Raw genomic sequence first — 18212 nt, forward strand, 5'->3', positions numbered from 1 at the left:
CCCTGGCTCCTCACCCTAAAATAACTAGTCCCCTTCCCCCTATACATACTGTATCTACTGACCCTGTATATAGTCCCCTGACCCCTATACATACTGTATCTACTGACCCTGTATATAGTCCCCTGACCCCTATACATACTGTATCTACTGACCCTGTATATAGTCCCCTGACCCCTATACATACTTTATCTACTCACCCTGTATATAGTCCCCTGGTCCCTATACATACTGTATCTACTGACCCTGTATATAGTCCCCTGGTCCCTATACATACTGTATCTACTGACCCTGTATATAGTCCCCTGGTCCCTATACATACTGTATCTACTGACCCTGTATATAGTCCCCTGACCCCTATACATACTGTATCTACTGACCCTGTATATAGTCCCCTGGTCCCTATACATACTGTATCTACTGACCCTGTATATAGTCCCCTGGTCCCTATACATACTGTATCTACTGACCCTGTATATAGTCCCCTGACCCCTATACATACTGTATCTACTGACCCTGTATATAGTCCCCTGACCCTGTATATAGTCCCCTGACCCCTATACATACTGTATCTACTGACCCTGTATATAGTCCCCTGACCCCTATACATACTGTATCTACTGACCCTGTATATAGTCCCCTGGTCCCTATACATACTGCATCTACTGACCCTGTATATAGCTGCTGCTACTCTGATTAACATACACTACAGATATATATATATATATATATACACTACCGGTCAAACGTTTTAGAACACCTACTCATTCAAGGGTTTTTCTTTATTTTTACTATTTTCTACATTGTAGAATAATAGTGAAGACATCAAAACTACGAACTAACACATATGGAATCATGTAGTAACCAAAAAAGTGTTAAACAAATTAAAATATATTTTAGATTTTTCAAATAGCCACCCTTTGCCTTGATGACAGCTTTGCACACTCTTGGCATTCTCTCAACCAGCTTCATGAGGTAGTCACCTGGAATGCATTTCAATTAACTGTTGAATTGCCGTAAAGAAACCACTACTAATGGACACCAATAAGAAGAAGTGACTTGCTTTGGCCAAGAAACACGAGCAACCGACATTAGACCGGTGGAAATCTGTCCTTTGGTCTGGTGAGTCCAAATTAGATTTTTGGTTCAATTCTTTTGGTCTTTGTGAGATGCAGAGTAGGTGAACGGATGATCTCCGCATGTGCAGTTCCCACTGTGAAGCATGGAGGAGGTGGTGTGATGGTGCTTTGCTGGTGACATTGGTAGCATGGCTACCACAGCTTTCTGCAGCAATACGCCATCCCATCTGGTTTGGGCTTAGTGGGACTATCATTTGTTTTTCAACAGGACAATGACCCAACACACCTCCAGGCTGTGTAAGGGCTATTTGACCAAGAAGGAGAGTGATGCATCAGATGACCTGGCCTCCACAATCAACTGACCTCAACCCAATTGAGATGGTTTGGGATGAGTTGAACCGTAGAGTGAAGGAAAAGCAGCCGACAAGTGCTCAGCATATGTGGGAACTCCTTCAAGACTCTTGGAAAAGCATTCCTCATGAAGCTGGTTGAGAGAATGCCAAGTGTGCAAAGCTGTCATCAAGGCAAAGGGTGGCTACTTGAAAGAATCTAAAATATAACATATATTTTGATTTGTTTAACACTTTTTTTGGTTACAACATGATTCTATATGTGTTATTTCATAGTTCTGTCTTCAGTACTAGTCTACAATGTAGAAAATAGTAAAAATAAAGAAAACCCCTTGAATAAGTAGGTTTGTCCAGATTTTTGACTGGTAGTGGACATCTACCTGCTGGATCAGCAAGGTCCGCTGAAGCCCAGAAATACTGCCTCTCTTTCTCCCCAGCACTTCATCTTCCCTCCCTCCTGTCACCTCCAGGTTGTTGGACTCACCTTGGCGACCAGCAGGAGTGTCGGGACGACCGTTGCGTGGTAACCAACCTGCCTCCTCAGATCCAGAATGGGACGTATCACTTCTGCTGCTGCAGTACTGACATGTGTAACGTCAACTTCACTGAGGACTTTCCCCTGCCCAGTCCCACTACAGCCCAGCCGCTATGTAAGTTAACCTCTGACCCTAACCGTTCCCCCCCTGCCCAGTCCCACTGCAGCCCAGCCGCTATGTAAGTTAACCTCTGACCCTAACCGTTCCCCCCCTGCCCAGTCCCACTACAGCCCAGCCGCTATGTAAGTTAACCTCTGACCCTAACCGTTCCCCCCTGCCCAGTCCCACTACAGCCCAGCCGCTATGTAAGTTAACCTCTGACCCTAACGCCCAGTCCCACTACCGCCCAGCCGCTAGGTAAGTTAACCTCTGACCCTAACCGTTCCCCCCTGCCCAGTCCCACTACCGCCCAGCCGCTATGTAAGTTAACCTCTGACCCTAACCGTTCCCCCCTGCCCAGTCCCACTACCTCCCAGCCGCTATGTAAGTTAACCTCTGACCCTAACCGTTCCCCCCTGCCCAGTCCCGCTACAGCCCAGCCGCTATGTAAGTTAACCTCTGACCCTAACCGTTCCCCCCTGCCCAGTCCCGCTACAGCCCAGCCGCTATGTAAGTTAACCTCTGACCCTAACCGTTCACCCCCTGCCCAGTCCCGCTACAGCCCAGCCGCTATGTAAGTTAACCTCTGACCCTAACCGTTCCCCCCTGCCCAGTCCCGCTACAGCCCAGCCGCTATGTAAGTTAACCTCTGACCCTAACCGTTCCCCCCCTGCCCAGTCCCGCTACAGCCCAGCCGCTATGTAAGTTAACCTCTGACCCTAACCGTTCCCCCCTGCCCAGTCCCACTACAGCCCAGCCGCTATGTAAGTTAACCTCTGACCCTAACCGTTCCCCCCTGCCCAGTCCCACTACAGCCCAGCCGCTATGTAAGTTAACCTCTGACCCTAACCGTTCCCCCCTGCCCAGTCCCACTACAGCCCAGCCGCTATGTAAATTAACCTCTGAGGTTAGAGACAGAGACTAACAGGTTGTTTATGTCCCGCTGTAGACTACCAGAATACTACTAGGTTAGAGACTAACAGGTTGTTTATGTCCTGCTGTAGACCATCAGAATACTACTAGGTTAGAGACAGAGACTAACAGGTTGTTTATGTCCTGCTGTAGACCACCAGAATACTACTAGGTTAGAGACAGAGACTAACAGGTTGTTTATGTCCCGCTGTAGACCACCAGAATACTACTAGGTTAGAGACAGAGACTAACAGGTTGTTTATGTCCCGCTGTAGACCACCAGAATACTACTAGGTTAGAGACTAACAGGTTGTTTATGTCCCGCTGTAGACCACCAGAATACTACTAGGTTAGAGACAGAGACTAACAGGTTGTTTATGTCCCGCTCTAGACCACCAGAATACTACTAGGTTAGAGACAGAGACTAACAGGTTGTTTATGTCCCGCTGTAGACCACCAGAATACTACTAGGTTAGAGACTAACAGGTTGTTTTATGTCCCGCTGTAGACCACCAGAATACTACTAGGTTAGAGACAGAGACTAACAGGTTGTTTATGTCCTGCTGTAGACCACCAGAATACTACTAGGTTCGAGACTAACAGGTTGTTTTTGTCCCGCTGTAGACCACCAGAATACTACTAGCTTAGAGACTAACAGGTTGTTTATGTCCCGCTGTAGACCACCAGAATATTACTAGGTTAGAGACAGAGACTAACAGGTTGTTTATGTCCTGCTGTAGACCACCCGAATACTACTAGTTTAGAGACTAACAGGTTGTTTATGTCCCCCTGTAGACCACCAGAATACTACTAGGTTAGAGACTAACAGGTTGTTTATGTCCCGCTGTAGACCACCAGAATACTACTAGGTTAGAGACTAACAGGTTGTTTATGTCCTGCTGTAGACCACCAGAATTCTACTAGGTTAGAGACTAACATGTTGTTTATGTCCTGCTGTAGACCACCAGAATACTACTAGCTTAGAGACAGAGACTAACAGGTTGTTTATGTCCCGCTGTAGACCACCAGAATACTACTAGGTTAGAGACTAACAGGTTGTTTATGTCCTGCTGTAGACCACCAGAATACTACTAGGTTAGAGACTAACAGGTTGTTTTTGTCCCGCTGTAGACCACCAGAATACTACTAGGTTAGAGACTAACAGGTTGTTTATGTCCCGCTGTAGACCACCAGAATACTACTAGGTTAGAGACAGAGACTAACAGGTTGTTTATGTCCTGCTGTAGACCACCAGAATACTACTAGGTTAGAGACAGAAACTAACAGGTTGTTTATGTCCTGCTGTAGACCACCAGAATACTACCCGGTTAGAGACAGATACTAACAGGTTGTTTATGTCCTGCTGTAGACCATCAGAATACTACTAGCTTAGAGACTAACAGGTTGTTTATGTCCTGCTGTAGACCACCAGAATACTACTAGGTTAGAGACTAACAGGTTGTTTATGTCCCGCTGTAGACCACCAGAATACTACTAGGTTAGAGATGAACAGGTTGTATATGTCCTGCTGTAGACCACCAGAATACTACTAGGTTAGAGACTAACAGGTTGTTTATGTCCCGCTGTAGACCACCAGAATACTACTAGGTTAGAGACTGAGACTAACAGGTTGTTTATGTCCTGCTGTAGACCACCAGAATACTACTAGGTTAGAGACTGAGACTAACAAGTTGTTTATGTCCCGCTGTAGACCACCTGAATACTACTAGGTTAGAGACTAACAGGTTGTTTATGTCCCGCTGTAGACCACCAGAATACTACTAGGTTAGAGACTAACAGGTTGTTTATGTCCCGCTGTAGACCACCAGAATACTACTAGGTTAGAGACTAACAGGTTGTTTATGTCCCGCTGTAGACCACCAGAATGCTACTAGGTTAGAGACTAACAGGTTGTTTATGTCCCGCTGTAGACAACCAGAATACTACTAGGTTAGAGACAGAGACTAACAGGTTGTTTATGTCCTGCTGTAGACCACCAGAATACTCCTAGGTTAGAGACTAACAGGTTGTTTATGTGCTGCTGTAGATCACCAGAATACTACTAGGTTAGAGACAGAGACTAACATTCTGTTTATGTCCCGCTGTAGACCACCAGAATACTACTAGGTTAGAGACTAACAGGTTGTTTATGTCCCGCTGTAGACCACTAGAATACTACTAGGTTAGAGACTAACAGGTTGTTTTATGTCCCGCTGTAGACCACCAGAATACTACTAGGTTAGAGACAGAGACTAATAGGTTGTTTATGTCCTGCTGTAGACCACCAGAATACTACTAGGTTCGAGACTTACAGGTTGTTTTTGTCCCACTGTAGACCACCAGAATACTACTAGCTTAGAGACTAACAGGTTGTTTATGTCCCGCTGTAGACCACCAGAATATTACTAGGTTAGAGACAGAGACTAACATTTTGTTTATGTCCCTCTGGAGACCACCAGAAGACTACTAGGTTCGAGACTAACAGGTTGTTTATGTCCTGCTGTAAACCACCAGAATACTACTAGGTTAGAGACTAACAGGTTGTTTATGTCCTGCTGTAGACCACCAGAATACTACTAGGTTAGAGACTAACAGGTTGTTTATGTCCCGCTGTAGACCACCATAATACTACTAGGTTAGAGACTAACAGGTTGTTTATGTCCTGCTGTAGACCACCAAAATACTACTAGGTTAGAGACTAACAGGTTGTTTATGTCCCGCTGTAGACCATCAGAATACTACTAGGTTAGAGACTAACAGGTTGTTTATGTCCCGCTGTAGACCACCAGAATACTACTAGGTTAGAGACTAACAGGTTGTTTATGTCCTGCTGTAGACCACCAGAATTCTACTAGGTTAGAGACTAACAGGTTGTTTATGTCCCGCTGTAGACCACCAGAATACTACTCGGTTAGAGACAGAGACTAACAGGTTGTTTATGTCCTGCTGTAGACCACCAGAATACTACTAGGTTAGAGACTAACAGGTTGTTTATGTCCTGCTGTAGACCACCAGAATACTACTAGGTTAGAGACAGAGACTAACAGGTTGTTTATGTCCTGCTGTAGACCACCAGAATACTACTAGGTTAGAGACTAACAGGTTGTTTATGTCCCGCTGTAGACCACCAGAATACTACTAGCTTAGAGACAGAGACTAACAGGTTGTTTATGTCCCGCTGTAGACCACCAAAATACTACTAGGTTAGAGACAGAGACTAACAGGTTGTTTATGTCCTGCTGTAGACCACCCGAATACTACTAGTTTAGAGACTAACAGGTTGTTTATGTCCCCCTGTAGACCACCAGAATACTACTAGGTTAGAGACTAACAGGTTGTTTATGTCCCGCTGTAGACCACCAGAATACTACTAGGTTAGAGACTAACAGGTTGTTTATGTCCTGCTGTAGACCACCAGAATTCTACTAGGTTAGAGACTAACATGTTGTTTATGTCCTGCTGTAGACCACCAGAATACTACTAGCTTAGAGACAGAGACTAACAGGTTGTTTATGTCTCGCTGTAGACCACCAGAATACTACTAGGTTAGAGACTAACAGGTTGTTTATGTCCCGCTGTAGACCACCATAATACTACTAGGTTAGAGACTAACAGGTTGTTTATGTCCTGCTGTAGACCACCAAAATACTACTAGGTTAGAGACTAACAGGTTGTTTATGTCCCGCTGTAGACCACCAGAATACTACTAGGTTAGAGACTAACAGGTTGTTTATGTCCCGCTGTAGACCACCAGAATACTACTAGGTTAGAGACTAACAGGTTGTTTATGTCCTGCTGTAGACCACCAGAATTCTACTAGGTTAGAGACTAACAGGTTGTTTATGTCCCGCTGTAGACCACCAGAATACTACTCGGTTAGAGACAGAGACTAACAGGTTGTTTATGTCCTGCTGTAGACCACCAGAATACTACTAGGTTAGATACTAACAGGTTGTTTATGTCCTGCTGTAGACCATCAGAATACTACTAGCTTAGAGACTAACAGGTTGTTTATGTCCTGCTGTAGACCACCAGAATACTACTAGGTTAGAGACTAACAGGTTGTTTATGTCCCGCTGTAGACCACCAGAATACTAGTAGGTTAGAGACTGAGACTAACAGGTTGTTTATGTCCTGCTGTAGACCACCAGAATACTACTAGGTTAGAGACTGAGACTAACAGGTTGTTTATGTCCCGCTGTAGACCACCTGAATACTACTAGGTTAGAGACTAACAGGTTGTTTATGTCCTGCTGTAGACCACCAAAATACTACTAGGTTAGAGACAGAGACTAACAGGTTGTTCATGTCCCGCTGTAGACCACCAGAATACTACTAGGTTAGAGACTAACAGGTTGTTTATGTCCCGCTGTAGACCACCAGAATACTATTAGGTTAGAGACTAACAGGTTGTTTATGTCCCGCTGTAGACCACCAGAATACTACTAGGTTAGAGACAGAGACTAACAGGTTGTTTATGTCCCGCTGTAGACCACCAGAATACTACTAGGTTAGAGACTAACAGGTTGCTTATGTCCCGCTGTAGACCACCAGAATACTACTAGGTTAGAGACTAACAGGTTGTTTATGTCCCGCTGTAGACCACCAGAAAGCTACTAGGTTAGAGACTAACAGGTTGTTTATGTCCCGCTGTAGACAACCAGAATACTACTAGGTTAGAGACAGAGACTAACAGGTTGTTTATGTCCTGCTGTAGACCACCAGAATACTACTAGGTTAGAGACTAACAGGTTGTTTATGTCCTGCTGTAGATCACCAGAATACTACTAGGTTAGAGACAGAGACTAACAGGTTGTTTATGTCCCGCTGTAGACCACCAGAATACTACTAGGTTAGAGACTAACAGGTTGTTTATGTCCCGCTGTAGACCACCAGAATACTACTAGGTTAGAGACAGAGACTAACAGGTTGTTTATGTCCCGCTCTAGACCACCAGAATACTACTAGGTTAGAGACAGAGACTAACAGGTTGTTTATGTCCCGCTGTAGACCACCAGAATACTACTAGGTTAGAGACTAACAGGTTGTTTTATGTCCCGCTGTAGACCACCAGAATACTACTAGGTTAGAGACAGAGACTAACAGGTTGTTTATGTCCTGCTGTAGACCACCAGAATACTACTAGGTTCGAGACTAACAGGTTGTTTTTGTCCCGCTGTAGACCACCAGAATACTACTAGCTTAGAGACTAACAGGTTGTTTATGTCCCGCTGTAGACCACCAGAATATTACTAGGTTAGAGACAGAGACTAACAGGTTGTTTATGTCCTGCTGTAGACCACCCGAATACTACTAGTTTAGAGACTAACAGGTTGTTTATGTCCCCCTGTAGACCACCAGAATACTACTAGGTTAGAGACTAACAGGTTGTTTATGTCCCGCTGTAGACCACCAGAATACTACTAGGTTAGAGACTAACAGGTTGTTTATGTCCTGCTGTAGACCACCAGAATTCTACTAGGTTAGAGACTAACATGTTGTTTATGTCCTGCTGTAGACCACCAGAATACTACTAGCTTAGAGACAGAGACTAACAGGTTGTTTATGTCCCGCTGTAGACCACCAGAATACTACTAGGTTAGAGACTAACAGGTTGTTTATGTCCTGCTGTAGACCACCAGAATACTACTAGGTTAGAGACTAACAGGTTGTTTTTGTCCCGCTGTAGACCACCAGAATACTACTAGGTTAGAGACTAACAGGTTGTTTATGTCCCGCTGTAGACCACCAGAATACTACTAGGTTAGAGACAGAGACTAACAGGTTGTTTATGTCCTGCTGTAGACCACCAGAATACTACTAGGTTAGAGACAGAAACTAACAGGTTGTTTATGTCCTGCTGTAGACCACCAGAATACTACCCGGTTAGAGACAGATACTAACAGGTTGTTTATGTCCTGCTGTAGACCATCAGAATACTACTAGCTTAGAGACTAACAGGTTGTTTATGTCCTGCTGTAGACCACCAGAATACTACTAGGTTAGAGACTAACAGGTTGTTTATGTCCCGCTGTAGACCACCAGAATACTACTAGGTTAGAGATGAACAGGTTGTATATGTCCTGCTGTAGACCACCAGAATACTACTAGGTTAGAGACTAACAGGTTGTTTATGTCCCGCTGTAGACCACCAGAATACTACTAGGTTAGAGACTGAGACTAACAGGTTGTTTATGTCCTGCTGTAGACCACCAGAATACTACTAGGTTAGAGACTGAGACTAACAAGTTGTTTATGTCCCGCTGTAGACCACCTGAATACTACTAGGTTAGAGACTAACAGGTTGTTTATGTCCCGCTGTAGACCACCAGAATACTACTAGGTTAGAGACTAACAGGTTGTTTATGTCCCGCTGTAGACCACCAGAATACTACTAGGTTAGAGACTAACAGGTTGTTTATGTCCCGCTGTAGACCACCAGAATGCTACTAGGTTAGAGACTAACAGGTTGTTTATGTCCCGCTGTAGACAACCAGAATACTACTAGGTTAGAGACAGAGACTAACAGGTTGTTTATGTCCTGCTGTAGACCACCAGAATACTCCTAGGTTAGAGACTAACAGGTTGTTTATGTGCTGCTGTAGATCACCAGAATACTACTAGGTTAGAGACAGAGACTAACATTCTGTTTATGTCCCGCTGTAGACCACCAGAATACTACTAGGTTAGAGACTAACAGGTTGTTTATGTCCCGCTGTAGACCACTAGAATACTACTAGGTTAGAGACTAACAGGTTGTTTTATGTCCCGCTGTAGACCACCAGAATACTACTAGGTTAGAGACAGAGACTAATAGGTTGTTTATGTCCTGCTGTAGACCACCAGAATACTACTAGGTTCGAGACTTACAGGTTGTTTTTGTCCCACTGTAGACCACCAGAATACTACTAGCTTAGAGACTAACAGGTTGTTTATGTCCCGCTGTAGACCACCAGAATATTACTAGGTTAGAGACAGAGACTAACATTTTGTTTATGTCCCTCTGGAGACCACCAGAAGACTACTAGGTTCGAGACTAACAGGTTGTTTATGTCCTGCTGTAAACCACCAGAATACTACTAGGTTAGAGACTAACAGGTTGTTTATGTCCTGCTGTAGACCACCAGAATACTACTAGGTTAGAGACTAACAGGTTGTTTATGTCCCGCTGTAGACCACCATAATACTACTAGGTTAGAGACTAACAGGTTGTTTATGTCCTGCTGTAGACCACCAAAATACTACTAGGTTAGAGACTAACAGGTTGTTTATGTCCCGCTGTAGACCATCAGAATACTACTAGGTTAGAGACTAACAGGTTGTTTATGTCCCGCTGTAGACCACCAGAATACTACTAGGTTAGAGACTAACAGGTTGTTTATGTCCTGCTGTAGACCACCAGAATTCTACTAGGTTAGAGACTAACAGGTTGTTTATGTCCCGCTGTAGACCACCAGAATACTACTCGGTTAGAGACAGAGACTAACAGGTTGTTTATGTCCTGCTGTAGACCACCAGAATACTACTAGGTTAGAGACTAACAGGTTGTTTATGTCCTGCTGTAGACCACCAGAATACTACTAGGTTAGAGACAGAGACTAACAGGTTGTTTATGTCCTGCTGTAGACCACCAGAATACTACTAGGTTAGAGACTAACAGGTTGTTTATGTCCCGCTGTAGACCACCAGAATACTACTAGCTTAGAGACAGAGACTAACAGGTTGTTTATGTCCCGCTGTAGACCACCAAAATACTACTAGGTTAGAGACAGAGACTAACAGGTTGTTTATGTCCTGCTGTAGACCACCCGAATACTACTAGTTTAGAGACTAACAGGTTGTTTATGTCCCCCTGTAGACCACCAGAATACTACTAGGTTAGAGACTAACAGGTTGTTTATGTCCCGCTGTAGACCACCAGAATACTACTAGGTTAGAGACTAACAGGTTGTTTATGTCCTGCTGTAGACCACCAGAATTCTACTAGGTTAGAGACTAACATGTTGTTTATGTCCTGCTGTAGACCACCAGAATACTACTAGCTTAGAGACAGAGACTAACAGGTTGTTTATGTCCCGCTGTAGACCACCAGAATACTACTAGGTTAGAGACTAACAGGTTGTTTATGTCCCGCTGTAGACCACCATAATACTACTAGGTTAGAGACTAACAGGTTGTTTATGTCCTGCTGTAGACCACCAAAATACTACTAGGTTAGAGACTAACAGGTTGTTTATGTCCCGCTGTAGACCACCAGAATACTACTAGGTTAGAGACTAACAGGTTGTTTATGTCCCGCTGTAGACCACCAGAATACTACTAGGTTAGAGACTAACAGGTTGTTTATGTCCTGCTGTAGACCACCAGAATTCTACTAGGTTAGAGACTAACAGGTTGTTTATGTCCCGCTGTAGACCACCAGAATACTACTCGGTTAGAGACAGAGACTAACAGGTTGTTTATGTCCTGCTGTAGACCACCAGAATACTACTAGGTTAGATACTAACAGGTTGTTTATGTCCTGCTGTAGACCATCAGAATACTACTAGCTTAGAGACTAACAGGTTGTTTATGTCCTGCTGTAGACCACCAGAATACTACTAGGTTAGAGACTAACAGGTTGTTTATGTCCCGCTGTAGACCACCAGAATACTAGTAGGTTAGAGACTGAGACTAACAGGTTGTTTATGTCCTGCTGTAGACCACCAAAATACTACTAGGTTAGAGACAGAGACTAACAGGTTGTTCATGTCCCGCTGTAGACCACCAGAATACTACTAGGTTAGAGACTAACAGGTTGTTTATGTCCCGCTGTAGACCACCAGAATACTATTAGGTTAGAGACTAACAGGTTGTTTATGTCCCGCTGTAGACCACCAGAATACTACTAGGTTAGAGACAGAGACTAACAGGTTGTTTATGTCCCGCTGTAGACCACCAGAATACTACTAGGTTAGAGACTAACAGGTTGTTTATGTCCCGCTGTAGACCACCAGAATACTACTAGGTTAGAGACTAACAGGTTGTTTATGTCCCGCTGTAGACCACCAGAAAGCTACTAGGTTAGAGACTAACAGGTTGTTTATGTCCCGCTGTAGACAACCAGAATACTACTAGGTTAGAGACAGAGACTAACAGGTTGTTTATGTCCTGCTGTAGACCACCAGAATACTACTAGGTTAGAGACTAACAGGTTGTTTATGTCCTGCTGTAGATCACCAGAATACTACTAGGTTAGAGACAGAGACTAACAGGTTGTTTATGTCCCGCTGTAGACCACCAAAATACTACTAGGTTAGAGACAGAGACTAACAGGTTGTTTATGTCCTGCTGTAGACCACCAGAATACTACTAGGTTAGAGACTAACAGGTTGTTTATGTCCCGCTGTAGACCACCAGAATACTACTAGGTTAGAGACAGAGACTAATAGGTTGTTTATGTCCCGCTGTAGACCACCAGAATACTACTAGGTTAGAGACTAACAGGTTGTTTATGTCCTGCTGTAGACCACCATAATACTACTAGCTTAGAGACAGAGACTAACAGGTTGTTTATGTCCCGCTGTAGACCACCAGAATACTACTAGGTTAGAGACAGAGACTAAGGTTGTTTATGTCCTGCTGTAGACCACCAGAATACTACTAGGTTAGAGACAAACAGGTTGTTTATGTCCTGCTGTAGACCACCAGTAAACTAAGAGGTTAGAGACTAACAGGTTGTTTATGTCCTGCTGTAGACCACCAGAATTCTACTAGGTTAGAGACTAACACGTTGTTTATGTCCCGCTGTAGACCACCAGAATACTACTCGGTTAGAGACAGAGACTAACAGGTTGTTTATGTCCTGCTGTAGACCACCAGAATACTACTAGGTTAGAGACTAACAGGTTGTTTATGTCCTGCTGTAGACCACCAGAATACTACTAGGTTAGAGACAGAGACTAACAGGTTGTTTATGTCCTGCTGTAGACCACCAGAATACTACTAGGTTAGAGACTAACAGGTTGTTTATGTCCCGCTGTAGACCACCAGAATACTACTAGCTTAGAGACAGAGACTAACAGGTTGTTTATGTCCCGCTGTAGACCACCAAAATACTACTAGGTTAGAGACAGAGACTAACAGGTTGTTTATGTCCTGCTGTAGACCACCCGAATACTACTAGTTTAGAGACTAACAGGTTGTTTATGTCCCCCTGTAGACCACCAGAATACTACTAGGTTAGAGACTAACAGGTTGTTTATGTCCTGCTGTAGACCACCAGAATTCTACTAGGTTAGAGACTAACATGTTGTTTATGTCCTGCTGTAGATCACCAGAATACTACTAGCTTAGAGACAGAGACTAACAGGTTGTTTATGTCCCGCTGTAGACCACCAAAATACTACTAGGTTAGAGACAGAGACTAACAGGTTGTTTATGTCCTGCTGTAGACCACCAGAATACTACTAGGTTAGAGACTAACAGGTTGTTTATGTCCCCCTGTAGACCACCAGAATACTACTAGGTTAGAGACTAACAGGTTGTTTATGTCCTGCTGTAGACCACCAAAATACTACTAGGTTAGAGACAGAGACTAACAGGTTGTTCATGTCCCGCTGTAGACCACCAGAATACTACTAGGTTAGAGACTAACAGGTTGTTTATGTCCCGCTGTAGACCACCAGAATACTACTAGGTTAGAGACTAACAGGTTGTTTATGTCCCGCTGTAGACCACCAGAATACTACTAGGTTAGAGACAGAGACTAACAGGTTGTTTATGTCCTGCTGTAGACCACCAAAATACTACTAGGTTAGAGACAGAGACTAACAGGTTGTTTATGTCCCGCTGTAGACCACCAGAATACTACTAGGTTAGAGACTAACAGGTTGTTTATGTCCCGCTGTAGACCACCAGAATACTACTAGGTTAGAGACTAACAGGTTGTTTATGTCCCGCTGTAGACCACCAGAATGCTACTAGGTTAGAGACTAACAGGTTGTTTATGTCCCGCTGTAGACCACCAAAATACTACTAGGTTAGAGACAGAGACTAACAGGTTGTTTATGTCCTGCTGTAGACCACCAGAATACTACTAGGTTAGAGACTAACAGGTTGTTTATGTCCCGCTGTAGACCACCAGAATACTACTAGGTTAGAGACAGAGACTAATAGGTTGTTTATGTCCCGCTGTAGACCACCAGAATACTACTAGGTTAGAGACTAACAGGTTGTTTATGTCCCGCTGTAGACCACCAGAATACTACTAGGTTAGAGACAGAGACTAACAGGTTGTTTATGTCCCGCTCTAGACCACCAGAATACTACTAGGTTAGAGACAGAGACTCACAGGTTGTTTATGTCCCGCTGTAGACCACCAGAATACTACTAGGTTAGAGACAGAGACTAACAGGTTGTTTATGTCCTGCTGTATACCACCAGAATACTACTAGGTTCGAGACTAACAGGTTGTTTTTGTCCCGCTGTAGACCACCAGAATACTACTAGCTTAGAGACTAACAGGTTGTTTATGTCCCGCTGTAGACCACCAGAATATTACTAGGTTAGAGACAGAGACTAACAGGTTGTTTATGTCCTGCTGTAGACCAACCGAATACTACTAGTTTAGAGACTAACAGGTTGTTTATGTCCCCCTGTAGACCACCAGAATACTACTAGGTTAGAGACTAACAGGTTGTTTATGTCCCGCTGTAGACCACCAGAATACTACTAGGTTAGAGACTAACAGGTTGTTTATGTCCTGCTGTAGACCACCAGAATTCTACTAGGTTAGAGACTAACATGTTGTTTATGTCCTGCTGTAGACTACCAGAATACTACTAGCTTAGAGACAGAGACTAACAGGTTGTTTATGTCCCGCTGTAGACCACCAGAATACTACTAGGTTAGAGACTAACAGGTTGTTTATGTCCTGCTGTAGACCACCAGAATACTACTAGGTTAGAGACTAACAGGTTGTTTTTGTCCCGCTGTAGACCACCAGAATACTACCTGGTTAGAGACTAACAGGTTGTTTATGTCCCGCTGTAGACCACCAGAATACTACTAGGTTAGAGACAGAGACTAACAGGTTGTTTATGTCCTGCTGTAGACCACCAGAATACTACTAGGTTAGAGACAGAAACTAACAGGTTGTTTATGTCCTGCTGTAGACCACCAGAATACTACTCGGTTAGAGACAGATACTAACAGGTTGTTTATGTCCTGCTGTAGACCATCAGAATACTACTAGCTTAGAGACTAACAGGTTGTTTATGTCCTGCTGTAGACCACCAGAATACTACTAGGTTAGAGACTAACAGGTTGTTTATGTCCCGCTGTAGACCACCAGAATACTACTAGGTTAGAGACGAACAGGTTGTTTATGTCCTGCTGTAGACCACCAGAATACTACTAGGTTAGAGACTAACAGGTTGTTTATGTCCCGCTGTAGACCACCAGAATACTACTAGGTTAGAGACTGAGACTAACAGGTTGTTTATGTCCTGCTGTAGACCACCAGAATACTACTAGGTTAGAGACTGAGACTAACAGGTTGTTTATGTCCCGCTGTAGACCACCTGAATACTACTAGGTTAGAGACTAACAGGTTGTTTATGTCCCGCTGTAGACCACCAGAATACTACTAAGTTAGAGACTAACAGGTTGTTTATGTCCCGCTGTAGACCACCAGAATACTACTAGGTTAGAGACAGAGACGAACAGGTTGTTTATGTCCCCCTCTAGACCACCAGAATACTACTAGGTTAGAGACATAGACTAACAGGTTGTTTATGTCCCGCTGTAGACCACTAGAATACTACTAGGTTAGAGACTAACACGTTGTTTTATGTCCCGCTGTAGACCACCAGAATACTACTAGGTTAGAGACAGAGACTAACAGGTTGTTTATGTCCTGCTGTAGACCACCAGAATACTACTAGGTTCGAGACTTACAGGTTGTTTTTGTCCCGCTGTAGACCACCAGAATACTACTAGCTTAGAGACTAACAGGTTGTTTATGTCCCGCTGTAGACCACCAGAATATTACTAGGTTAGAGACAGAGACTAACATTTTGTTTATGTCCCTCTGGAGACCACCAGAAGACTACTAGGTTCGAGACTAACAGGTTGTTTATGTCCCGCTGTAGACCACCATAATACTACTAGGTTAGAGACTAACAGGTTGTTTATGTCCTGCTGTAGACCACCAAAATACTACTAGGTTAGAGACTAACAGGTTGTTTATGTCCCGCTGTAGACCACCAGAATACTACTAGGTTAGAGACTAACAGGTTGTTTATGTCCCGCTGTAGACCACCAGAATACTACTAGGTTAGAGACTAACAGGTTGTTTATGTCCTGCTGTAGACCACCAGAATTCTACTAGGTTAGAGACTAACAGGTTGTTTATGTCCCGCTGTAGACCACCAGAATACTACTCGGTTAGAGACAGAGACTAACAGGTTGTTTATGTCCTGCTGTAGACCACCAGAATACTACTAGGTTAGAGACTAACAGGTTGTTTATGTCCTGCTGTAGACCACCAGAATACTACTAGGTTAGAGACTAACAGGTTGTTTATGTCCCGCTGTAGACCACCAGAATACTACTAGCTTAGAGACAGAGACTAACAGGTTGTTTATGTCCCGCTGTAGACCACCAAAATACTACTAGGTTAGAGACAGAGACTAACAGGTTGTTTATGTCCTGCTGTAGACCACCCGAATACTACTAGTTTAGAGACTAACAGGTTGTTTATGTCCCCCTGTAGACCACCAGAATACTACTAGGTTAGAGACTAACAGGTTGTTTATGTCCCGCTGTAGACCACCAGAATACTACTAGGTTAGAGACTAACAGGTTGTTTATGTCCTGCTGTAGACCACCAGAATTCTACTAGGTTAGAGACTAACATGTTGTTTATGTCCTGCTGTAGACCACCAGAATACTACTAGCTTAGAGACAGAGACTAACAGGTTGTTTATGTCCCGCTGTAGACCACCAGAATACTACTAGGTTAGAGACTAACAGGTTGTTTATGTCCTGCTGTAGACCACCAGAATACTACTAGGTTAGAGACTAACAGGTTGTTTTTGTCCCGCTGTAGACCACCAGAATACTACTAGGTTAGAGACTAACAGGTTGTTTATGTCCCGCTGTAGACCACCAGAATACTACTAGGTTAGAGACAGAGACTAACAGGTTGTTTATGTCCCGCTGTAGACCACCAGAATACTACTAGGTTAGAGACTAACAGGTTGTTTATGTCCTGCTGTAGACCACCAGAATACTACTCGGTTAGAGACAGAGTCTAACAGGTTGTTTATGTCCTGCTTTAGACCACCAGAATACTACTAGGTTAGAGACTAACAGGTTGTTTATGTCCCGCTGTAGACCACCAGAATACTACTAGCTTAGAGACAGAGACTAACAGGTTGTTTATGTCCCGCTGTAGACCACCAAAATACTACTAGGTTAGAGACAGAGACTAACAGGTTGTTTATGTCCCCCTGTAGACCACCAGAATACTACTAGGTTAGAGACTAACAGGTTGTTTATGTCCTGCTGTAGACCACCAGAATACTACTAGGTTAGAGACTAACAGGTTGTTTATGTCCCGCTGTAGACCACCAGAATACTACTAGGTTAGAGACTAACAGGTTGTTTATGTCCCGCTGTAGACCACCAGAATGCTACTAGGTTAGAGACTAACAGGTTGTTTATGTCCCGCTGTAGACAACCAGAATACTACTAGGTTAGAGACAGAGACTAACAGGTTGTTTATGTCCTGCTGTAGACCACCAGAATACTACTAGGTTAGAGACTAACAGGTTGTTTATGTCCTGCTGTAGATCACCAGAATACTACTAGGTTAGAGACAGAGACTAACAGGTTGTTTATGTCCCGCTGTAGACCACCAAAATACTACTAGGTTAGAGACAGAGTCTAACAGGTTGTTTATGTCCTGCTGTAGACCACCAGAATACTACTCGGTTAGAGACAGATACTAACAGGTTGTTAATGTCCTGCTGTAGACCATCAGAATACTACTAGCTTAGAGACTAACAGGTTGTTTATGTCCTGCTGTAGACCACCAGAATACTACTAGGTTAGAGACTAACAGGTTGTTTATGTCCCGCTGTAGACCACCAGAATACTACTAGGTTAGAGACGAACAGGTTGTTTATGTCCTGCTGTAGACCACCAGAATACTACTAGGTTAGAGACTAACAGGTTGTTTATGTCCCGCTGTA

At 43.7% G+C, this 18212-nt stretch overlaps 1 protein-coding gene across 1 annotated transcript in view; it reads left to right on the forward strand.

Moving 5' to 3' along the window:
- LOC106574976 (bone morphogenetic protein receptor type-2) overlaps positions 1 to 18212 on the forward strand; it is a 145614-nt gene that overhangs the window by 11042 nt on the left and 116360 nt on the right. The window contains exon 3 of the mRNA XM_045699655.2: positions 1897 to 2076. Coding sequence (XP_045555611.1) covers positions 1897 to 2076 — 180 coding nt within the window. The remainder of the gene's footprint in view (positions 1 to 1896; positions 2077 to 18212) is intronic.

The sequence above is a fragment of the Salmo salar genome, chromosome 17, assembly GCF_965601325.2.
Source record: "Salmo salar chromosome 17, fSalSal1, whole genome shotgun sequence".
Classification (NCBI taxonomy): Eukaryota; Metazoa; Chordata; class Actinopteri; order Salmoniformes; family Salmonidae; genus Salmo; species Salmo salar.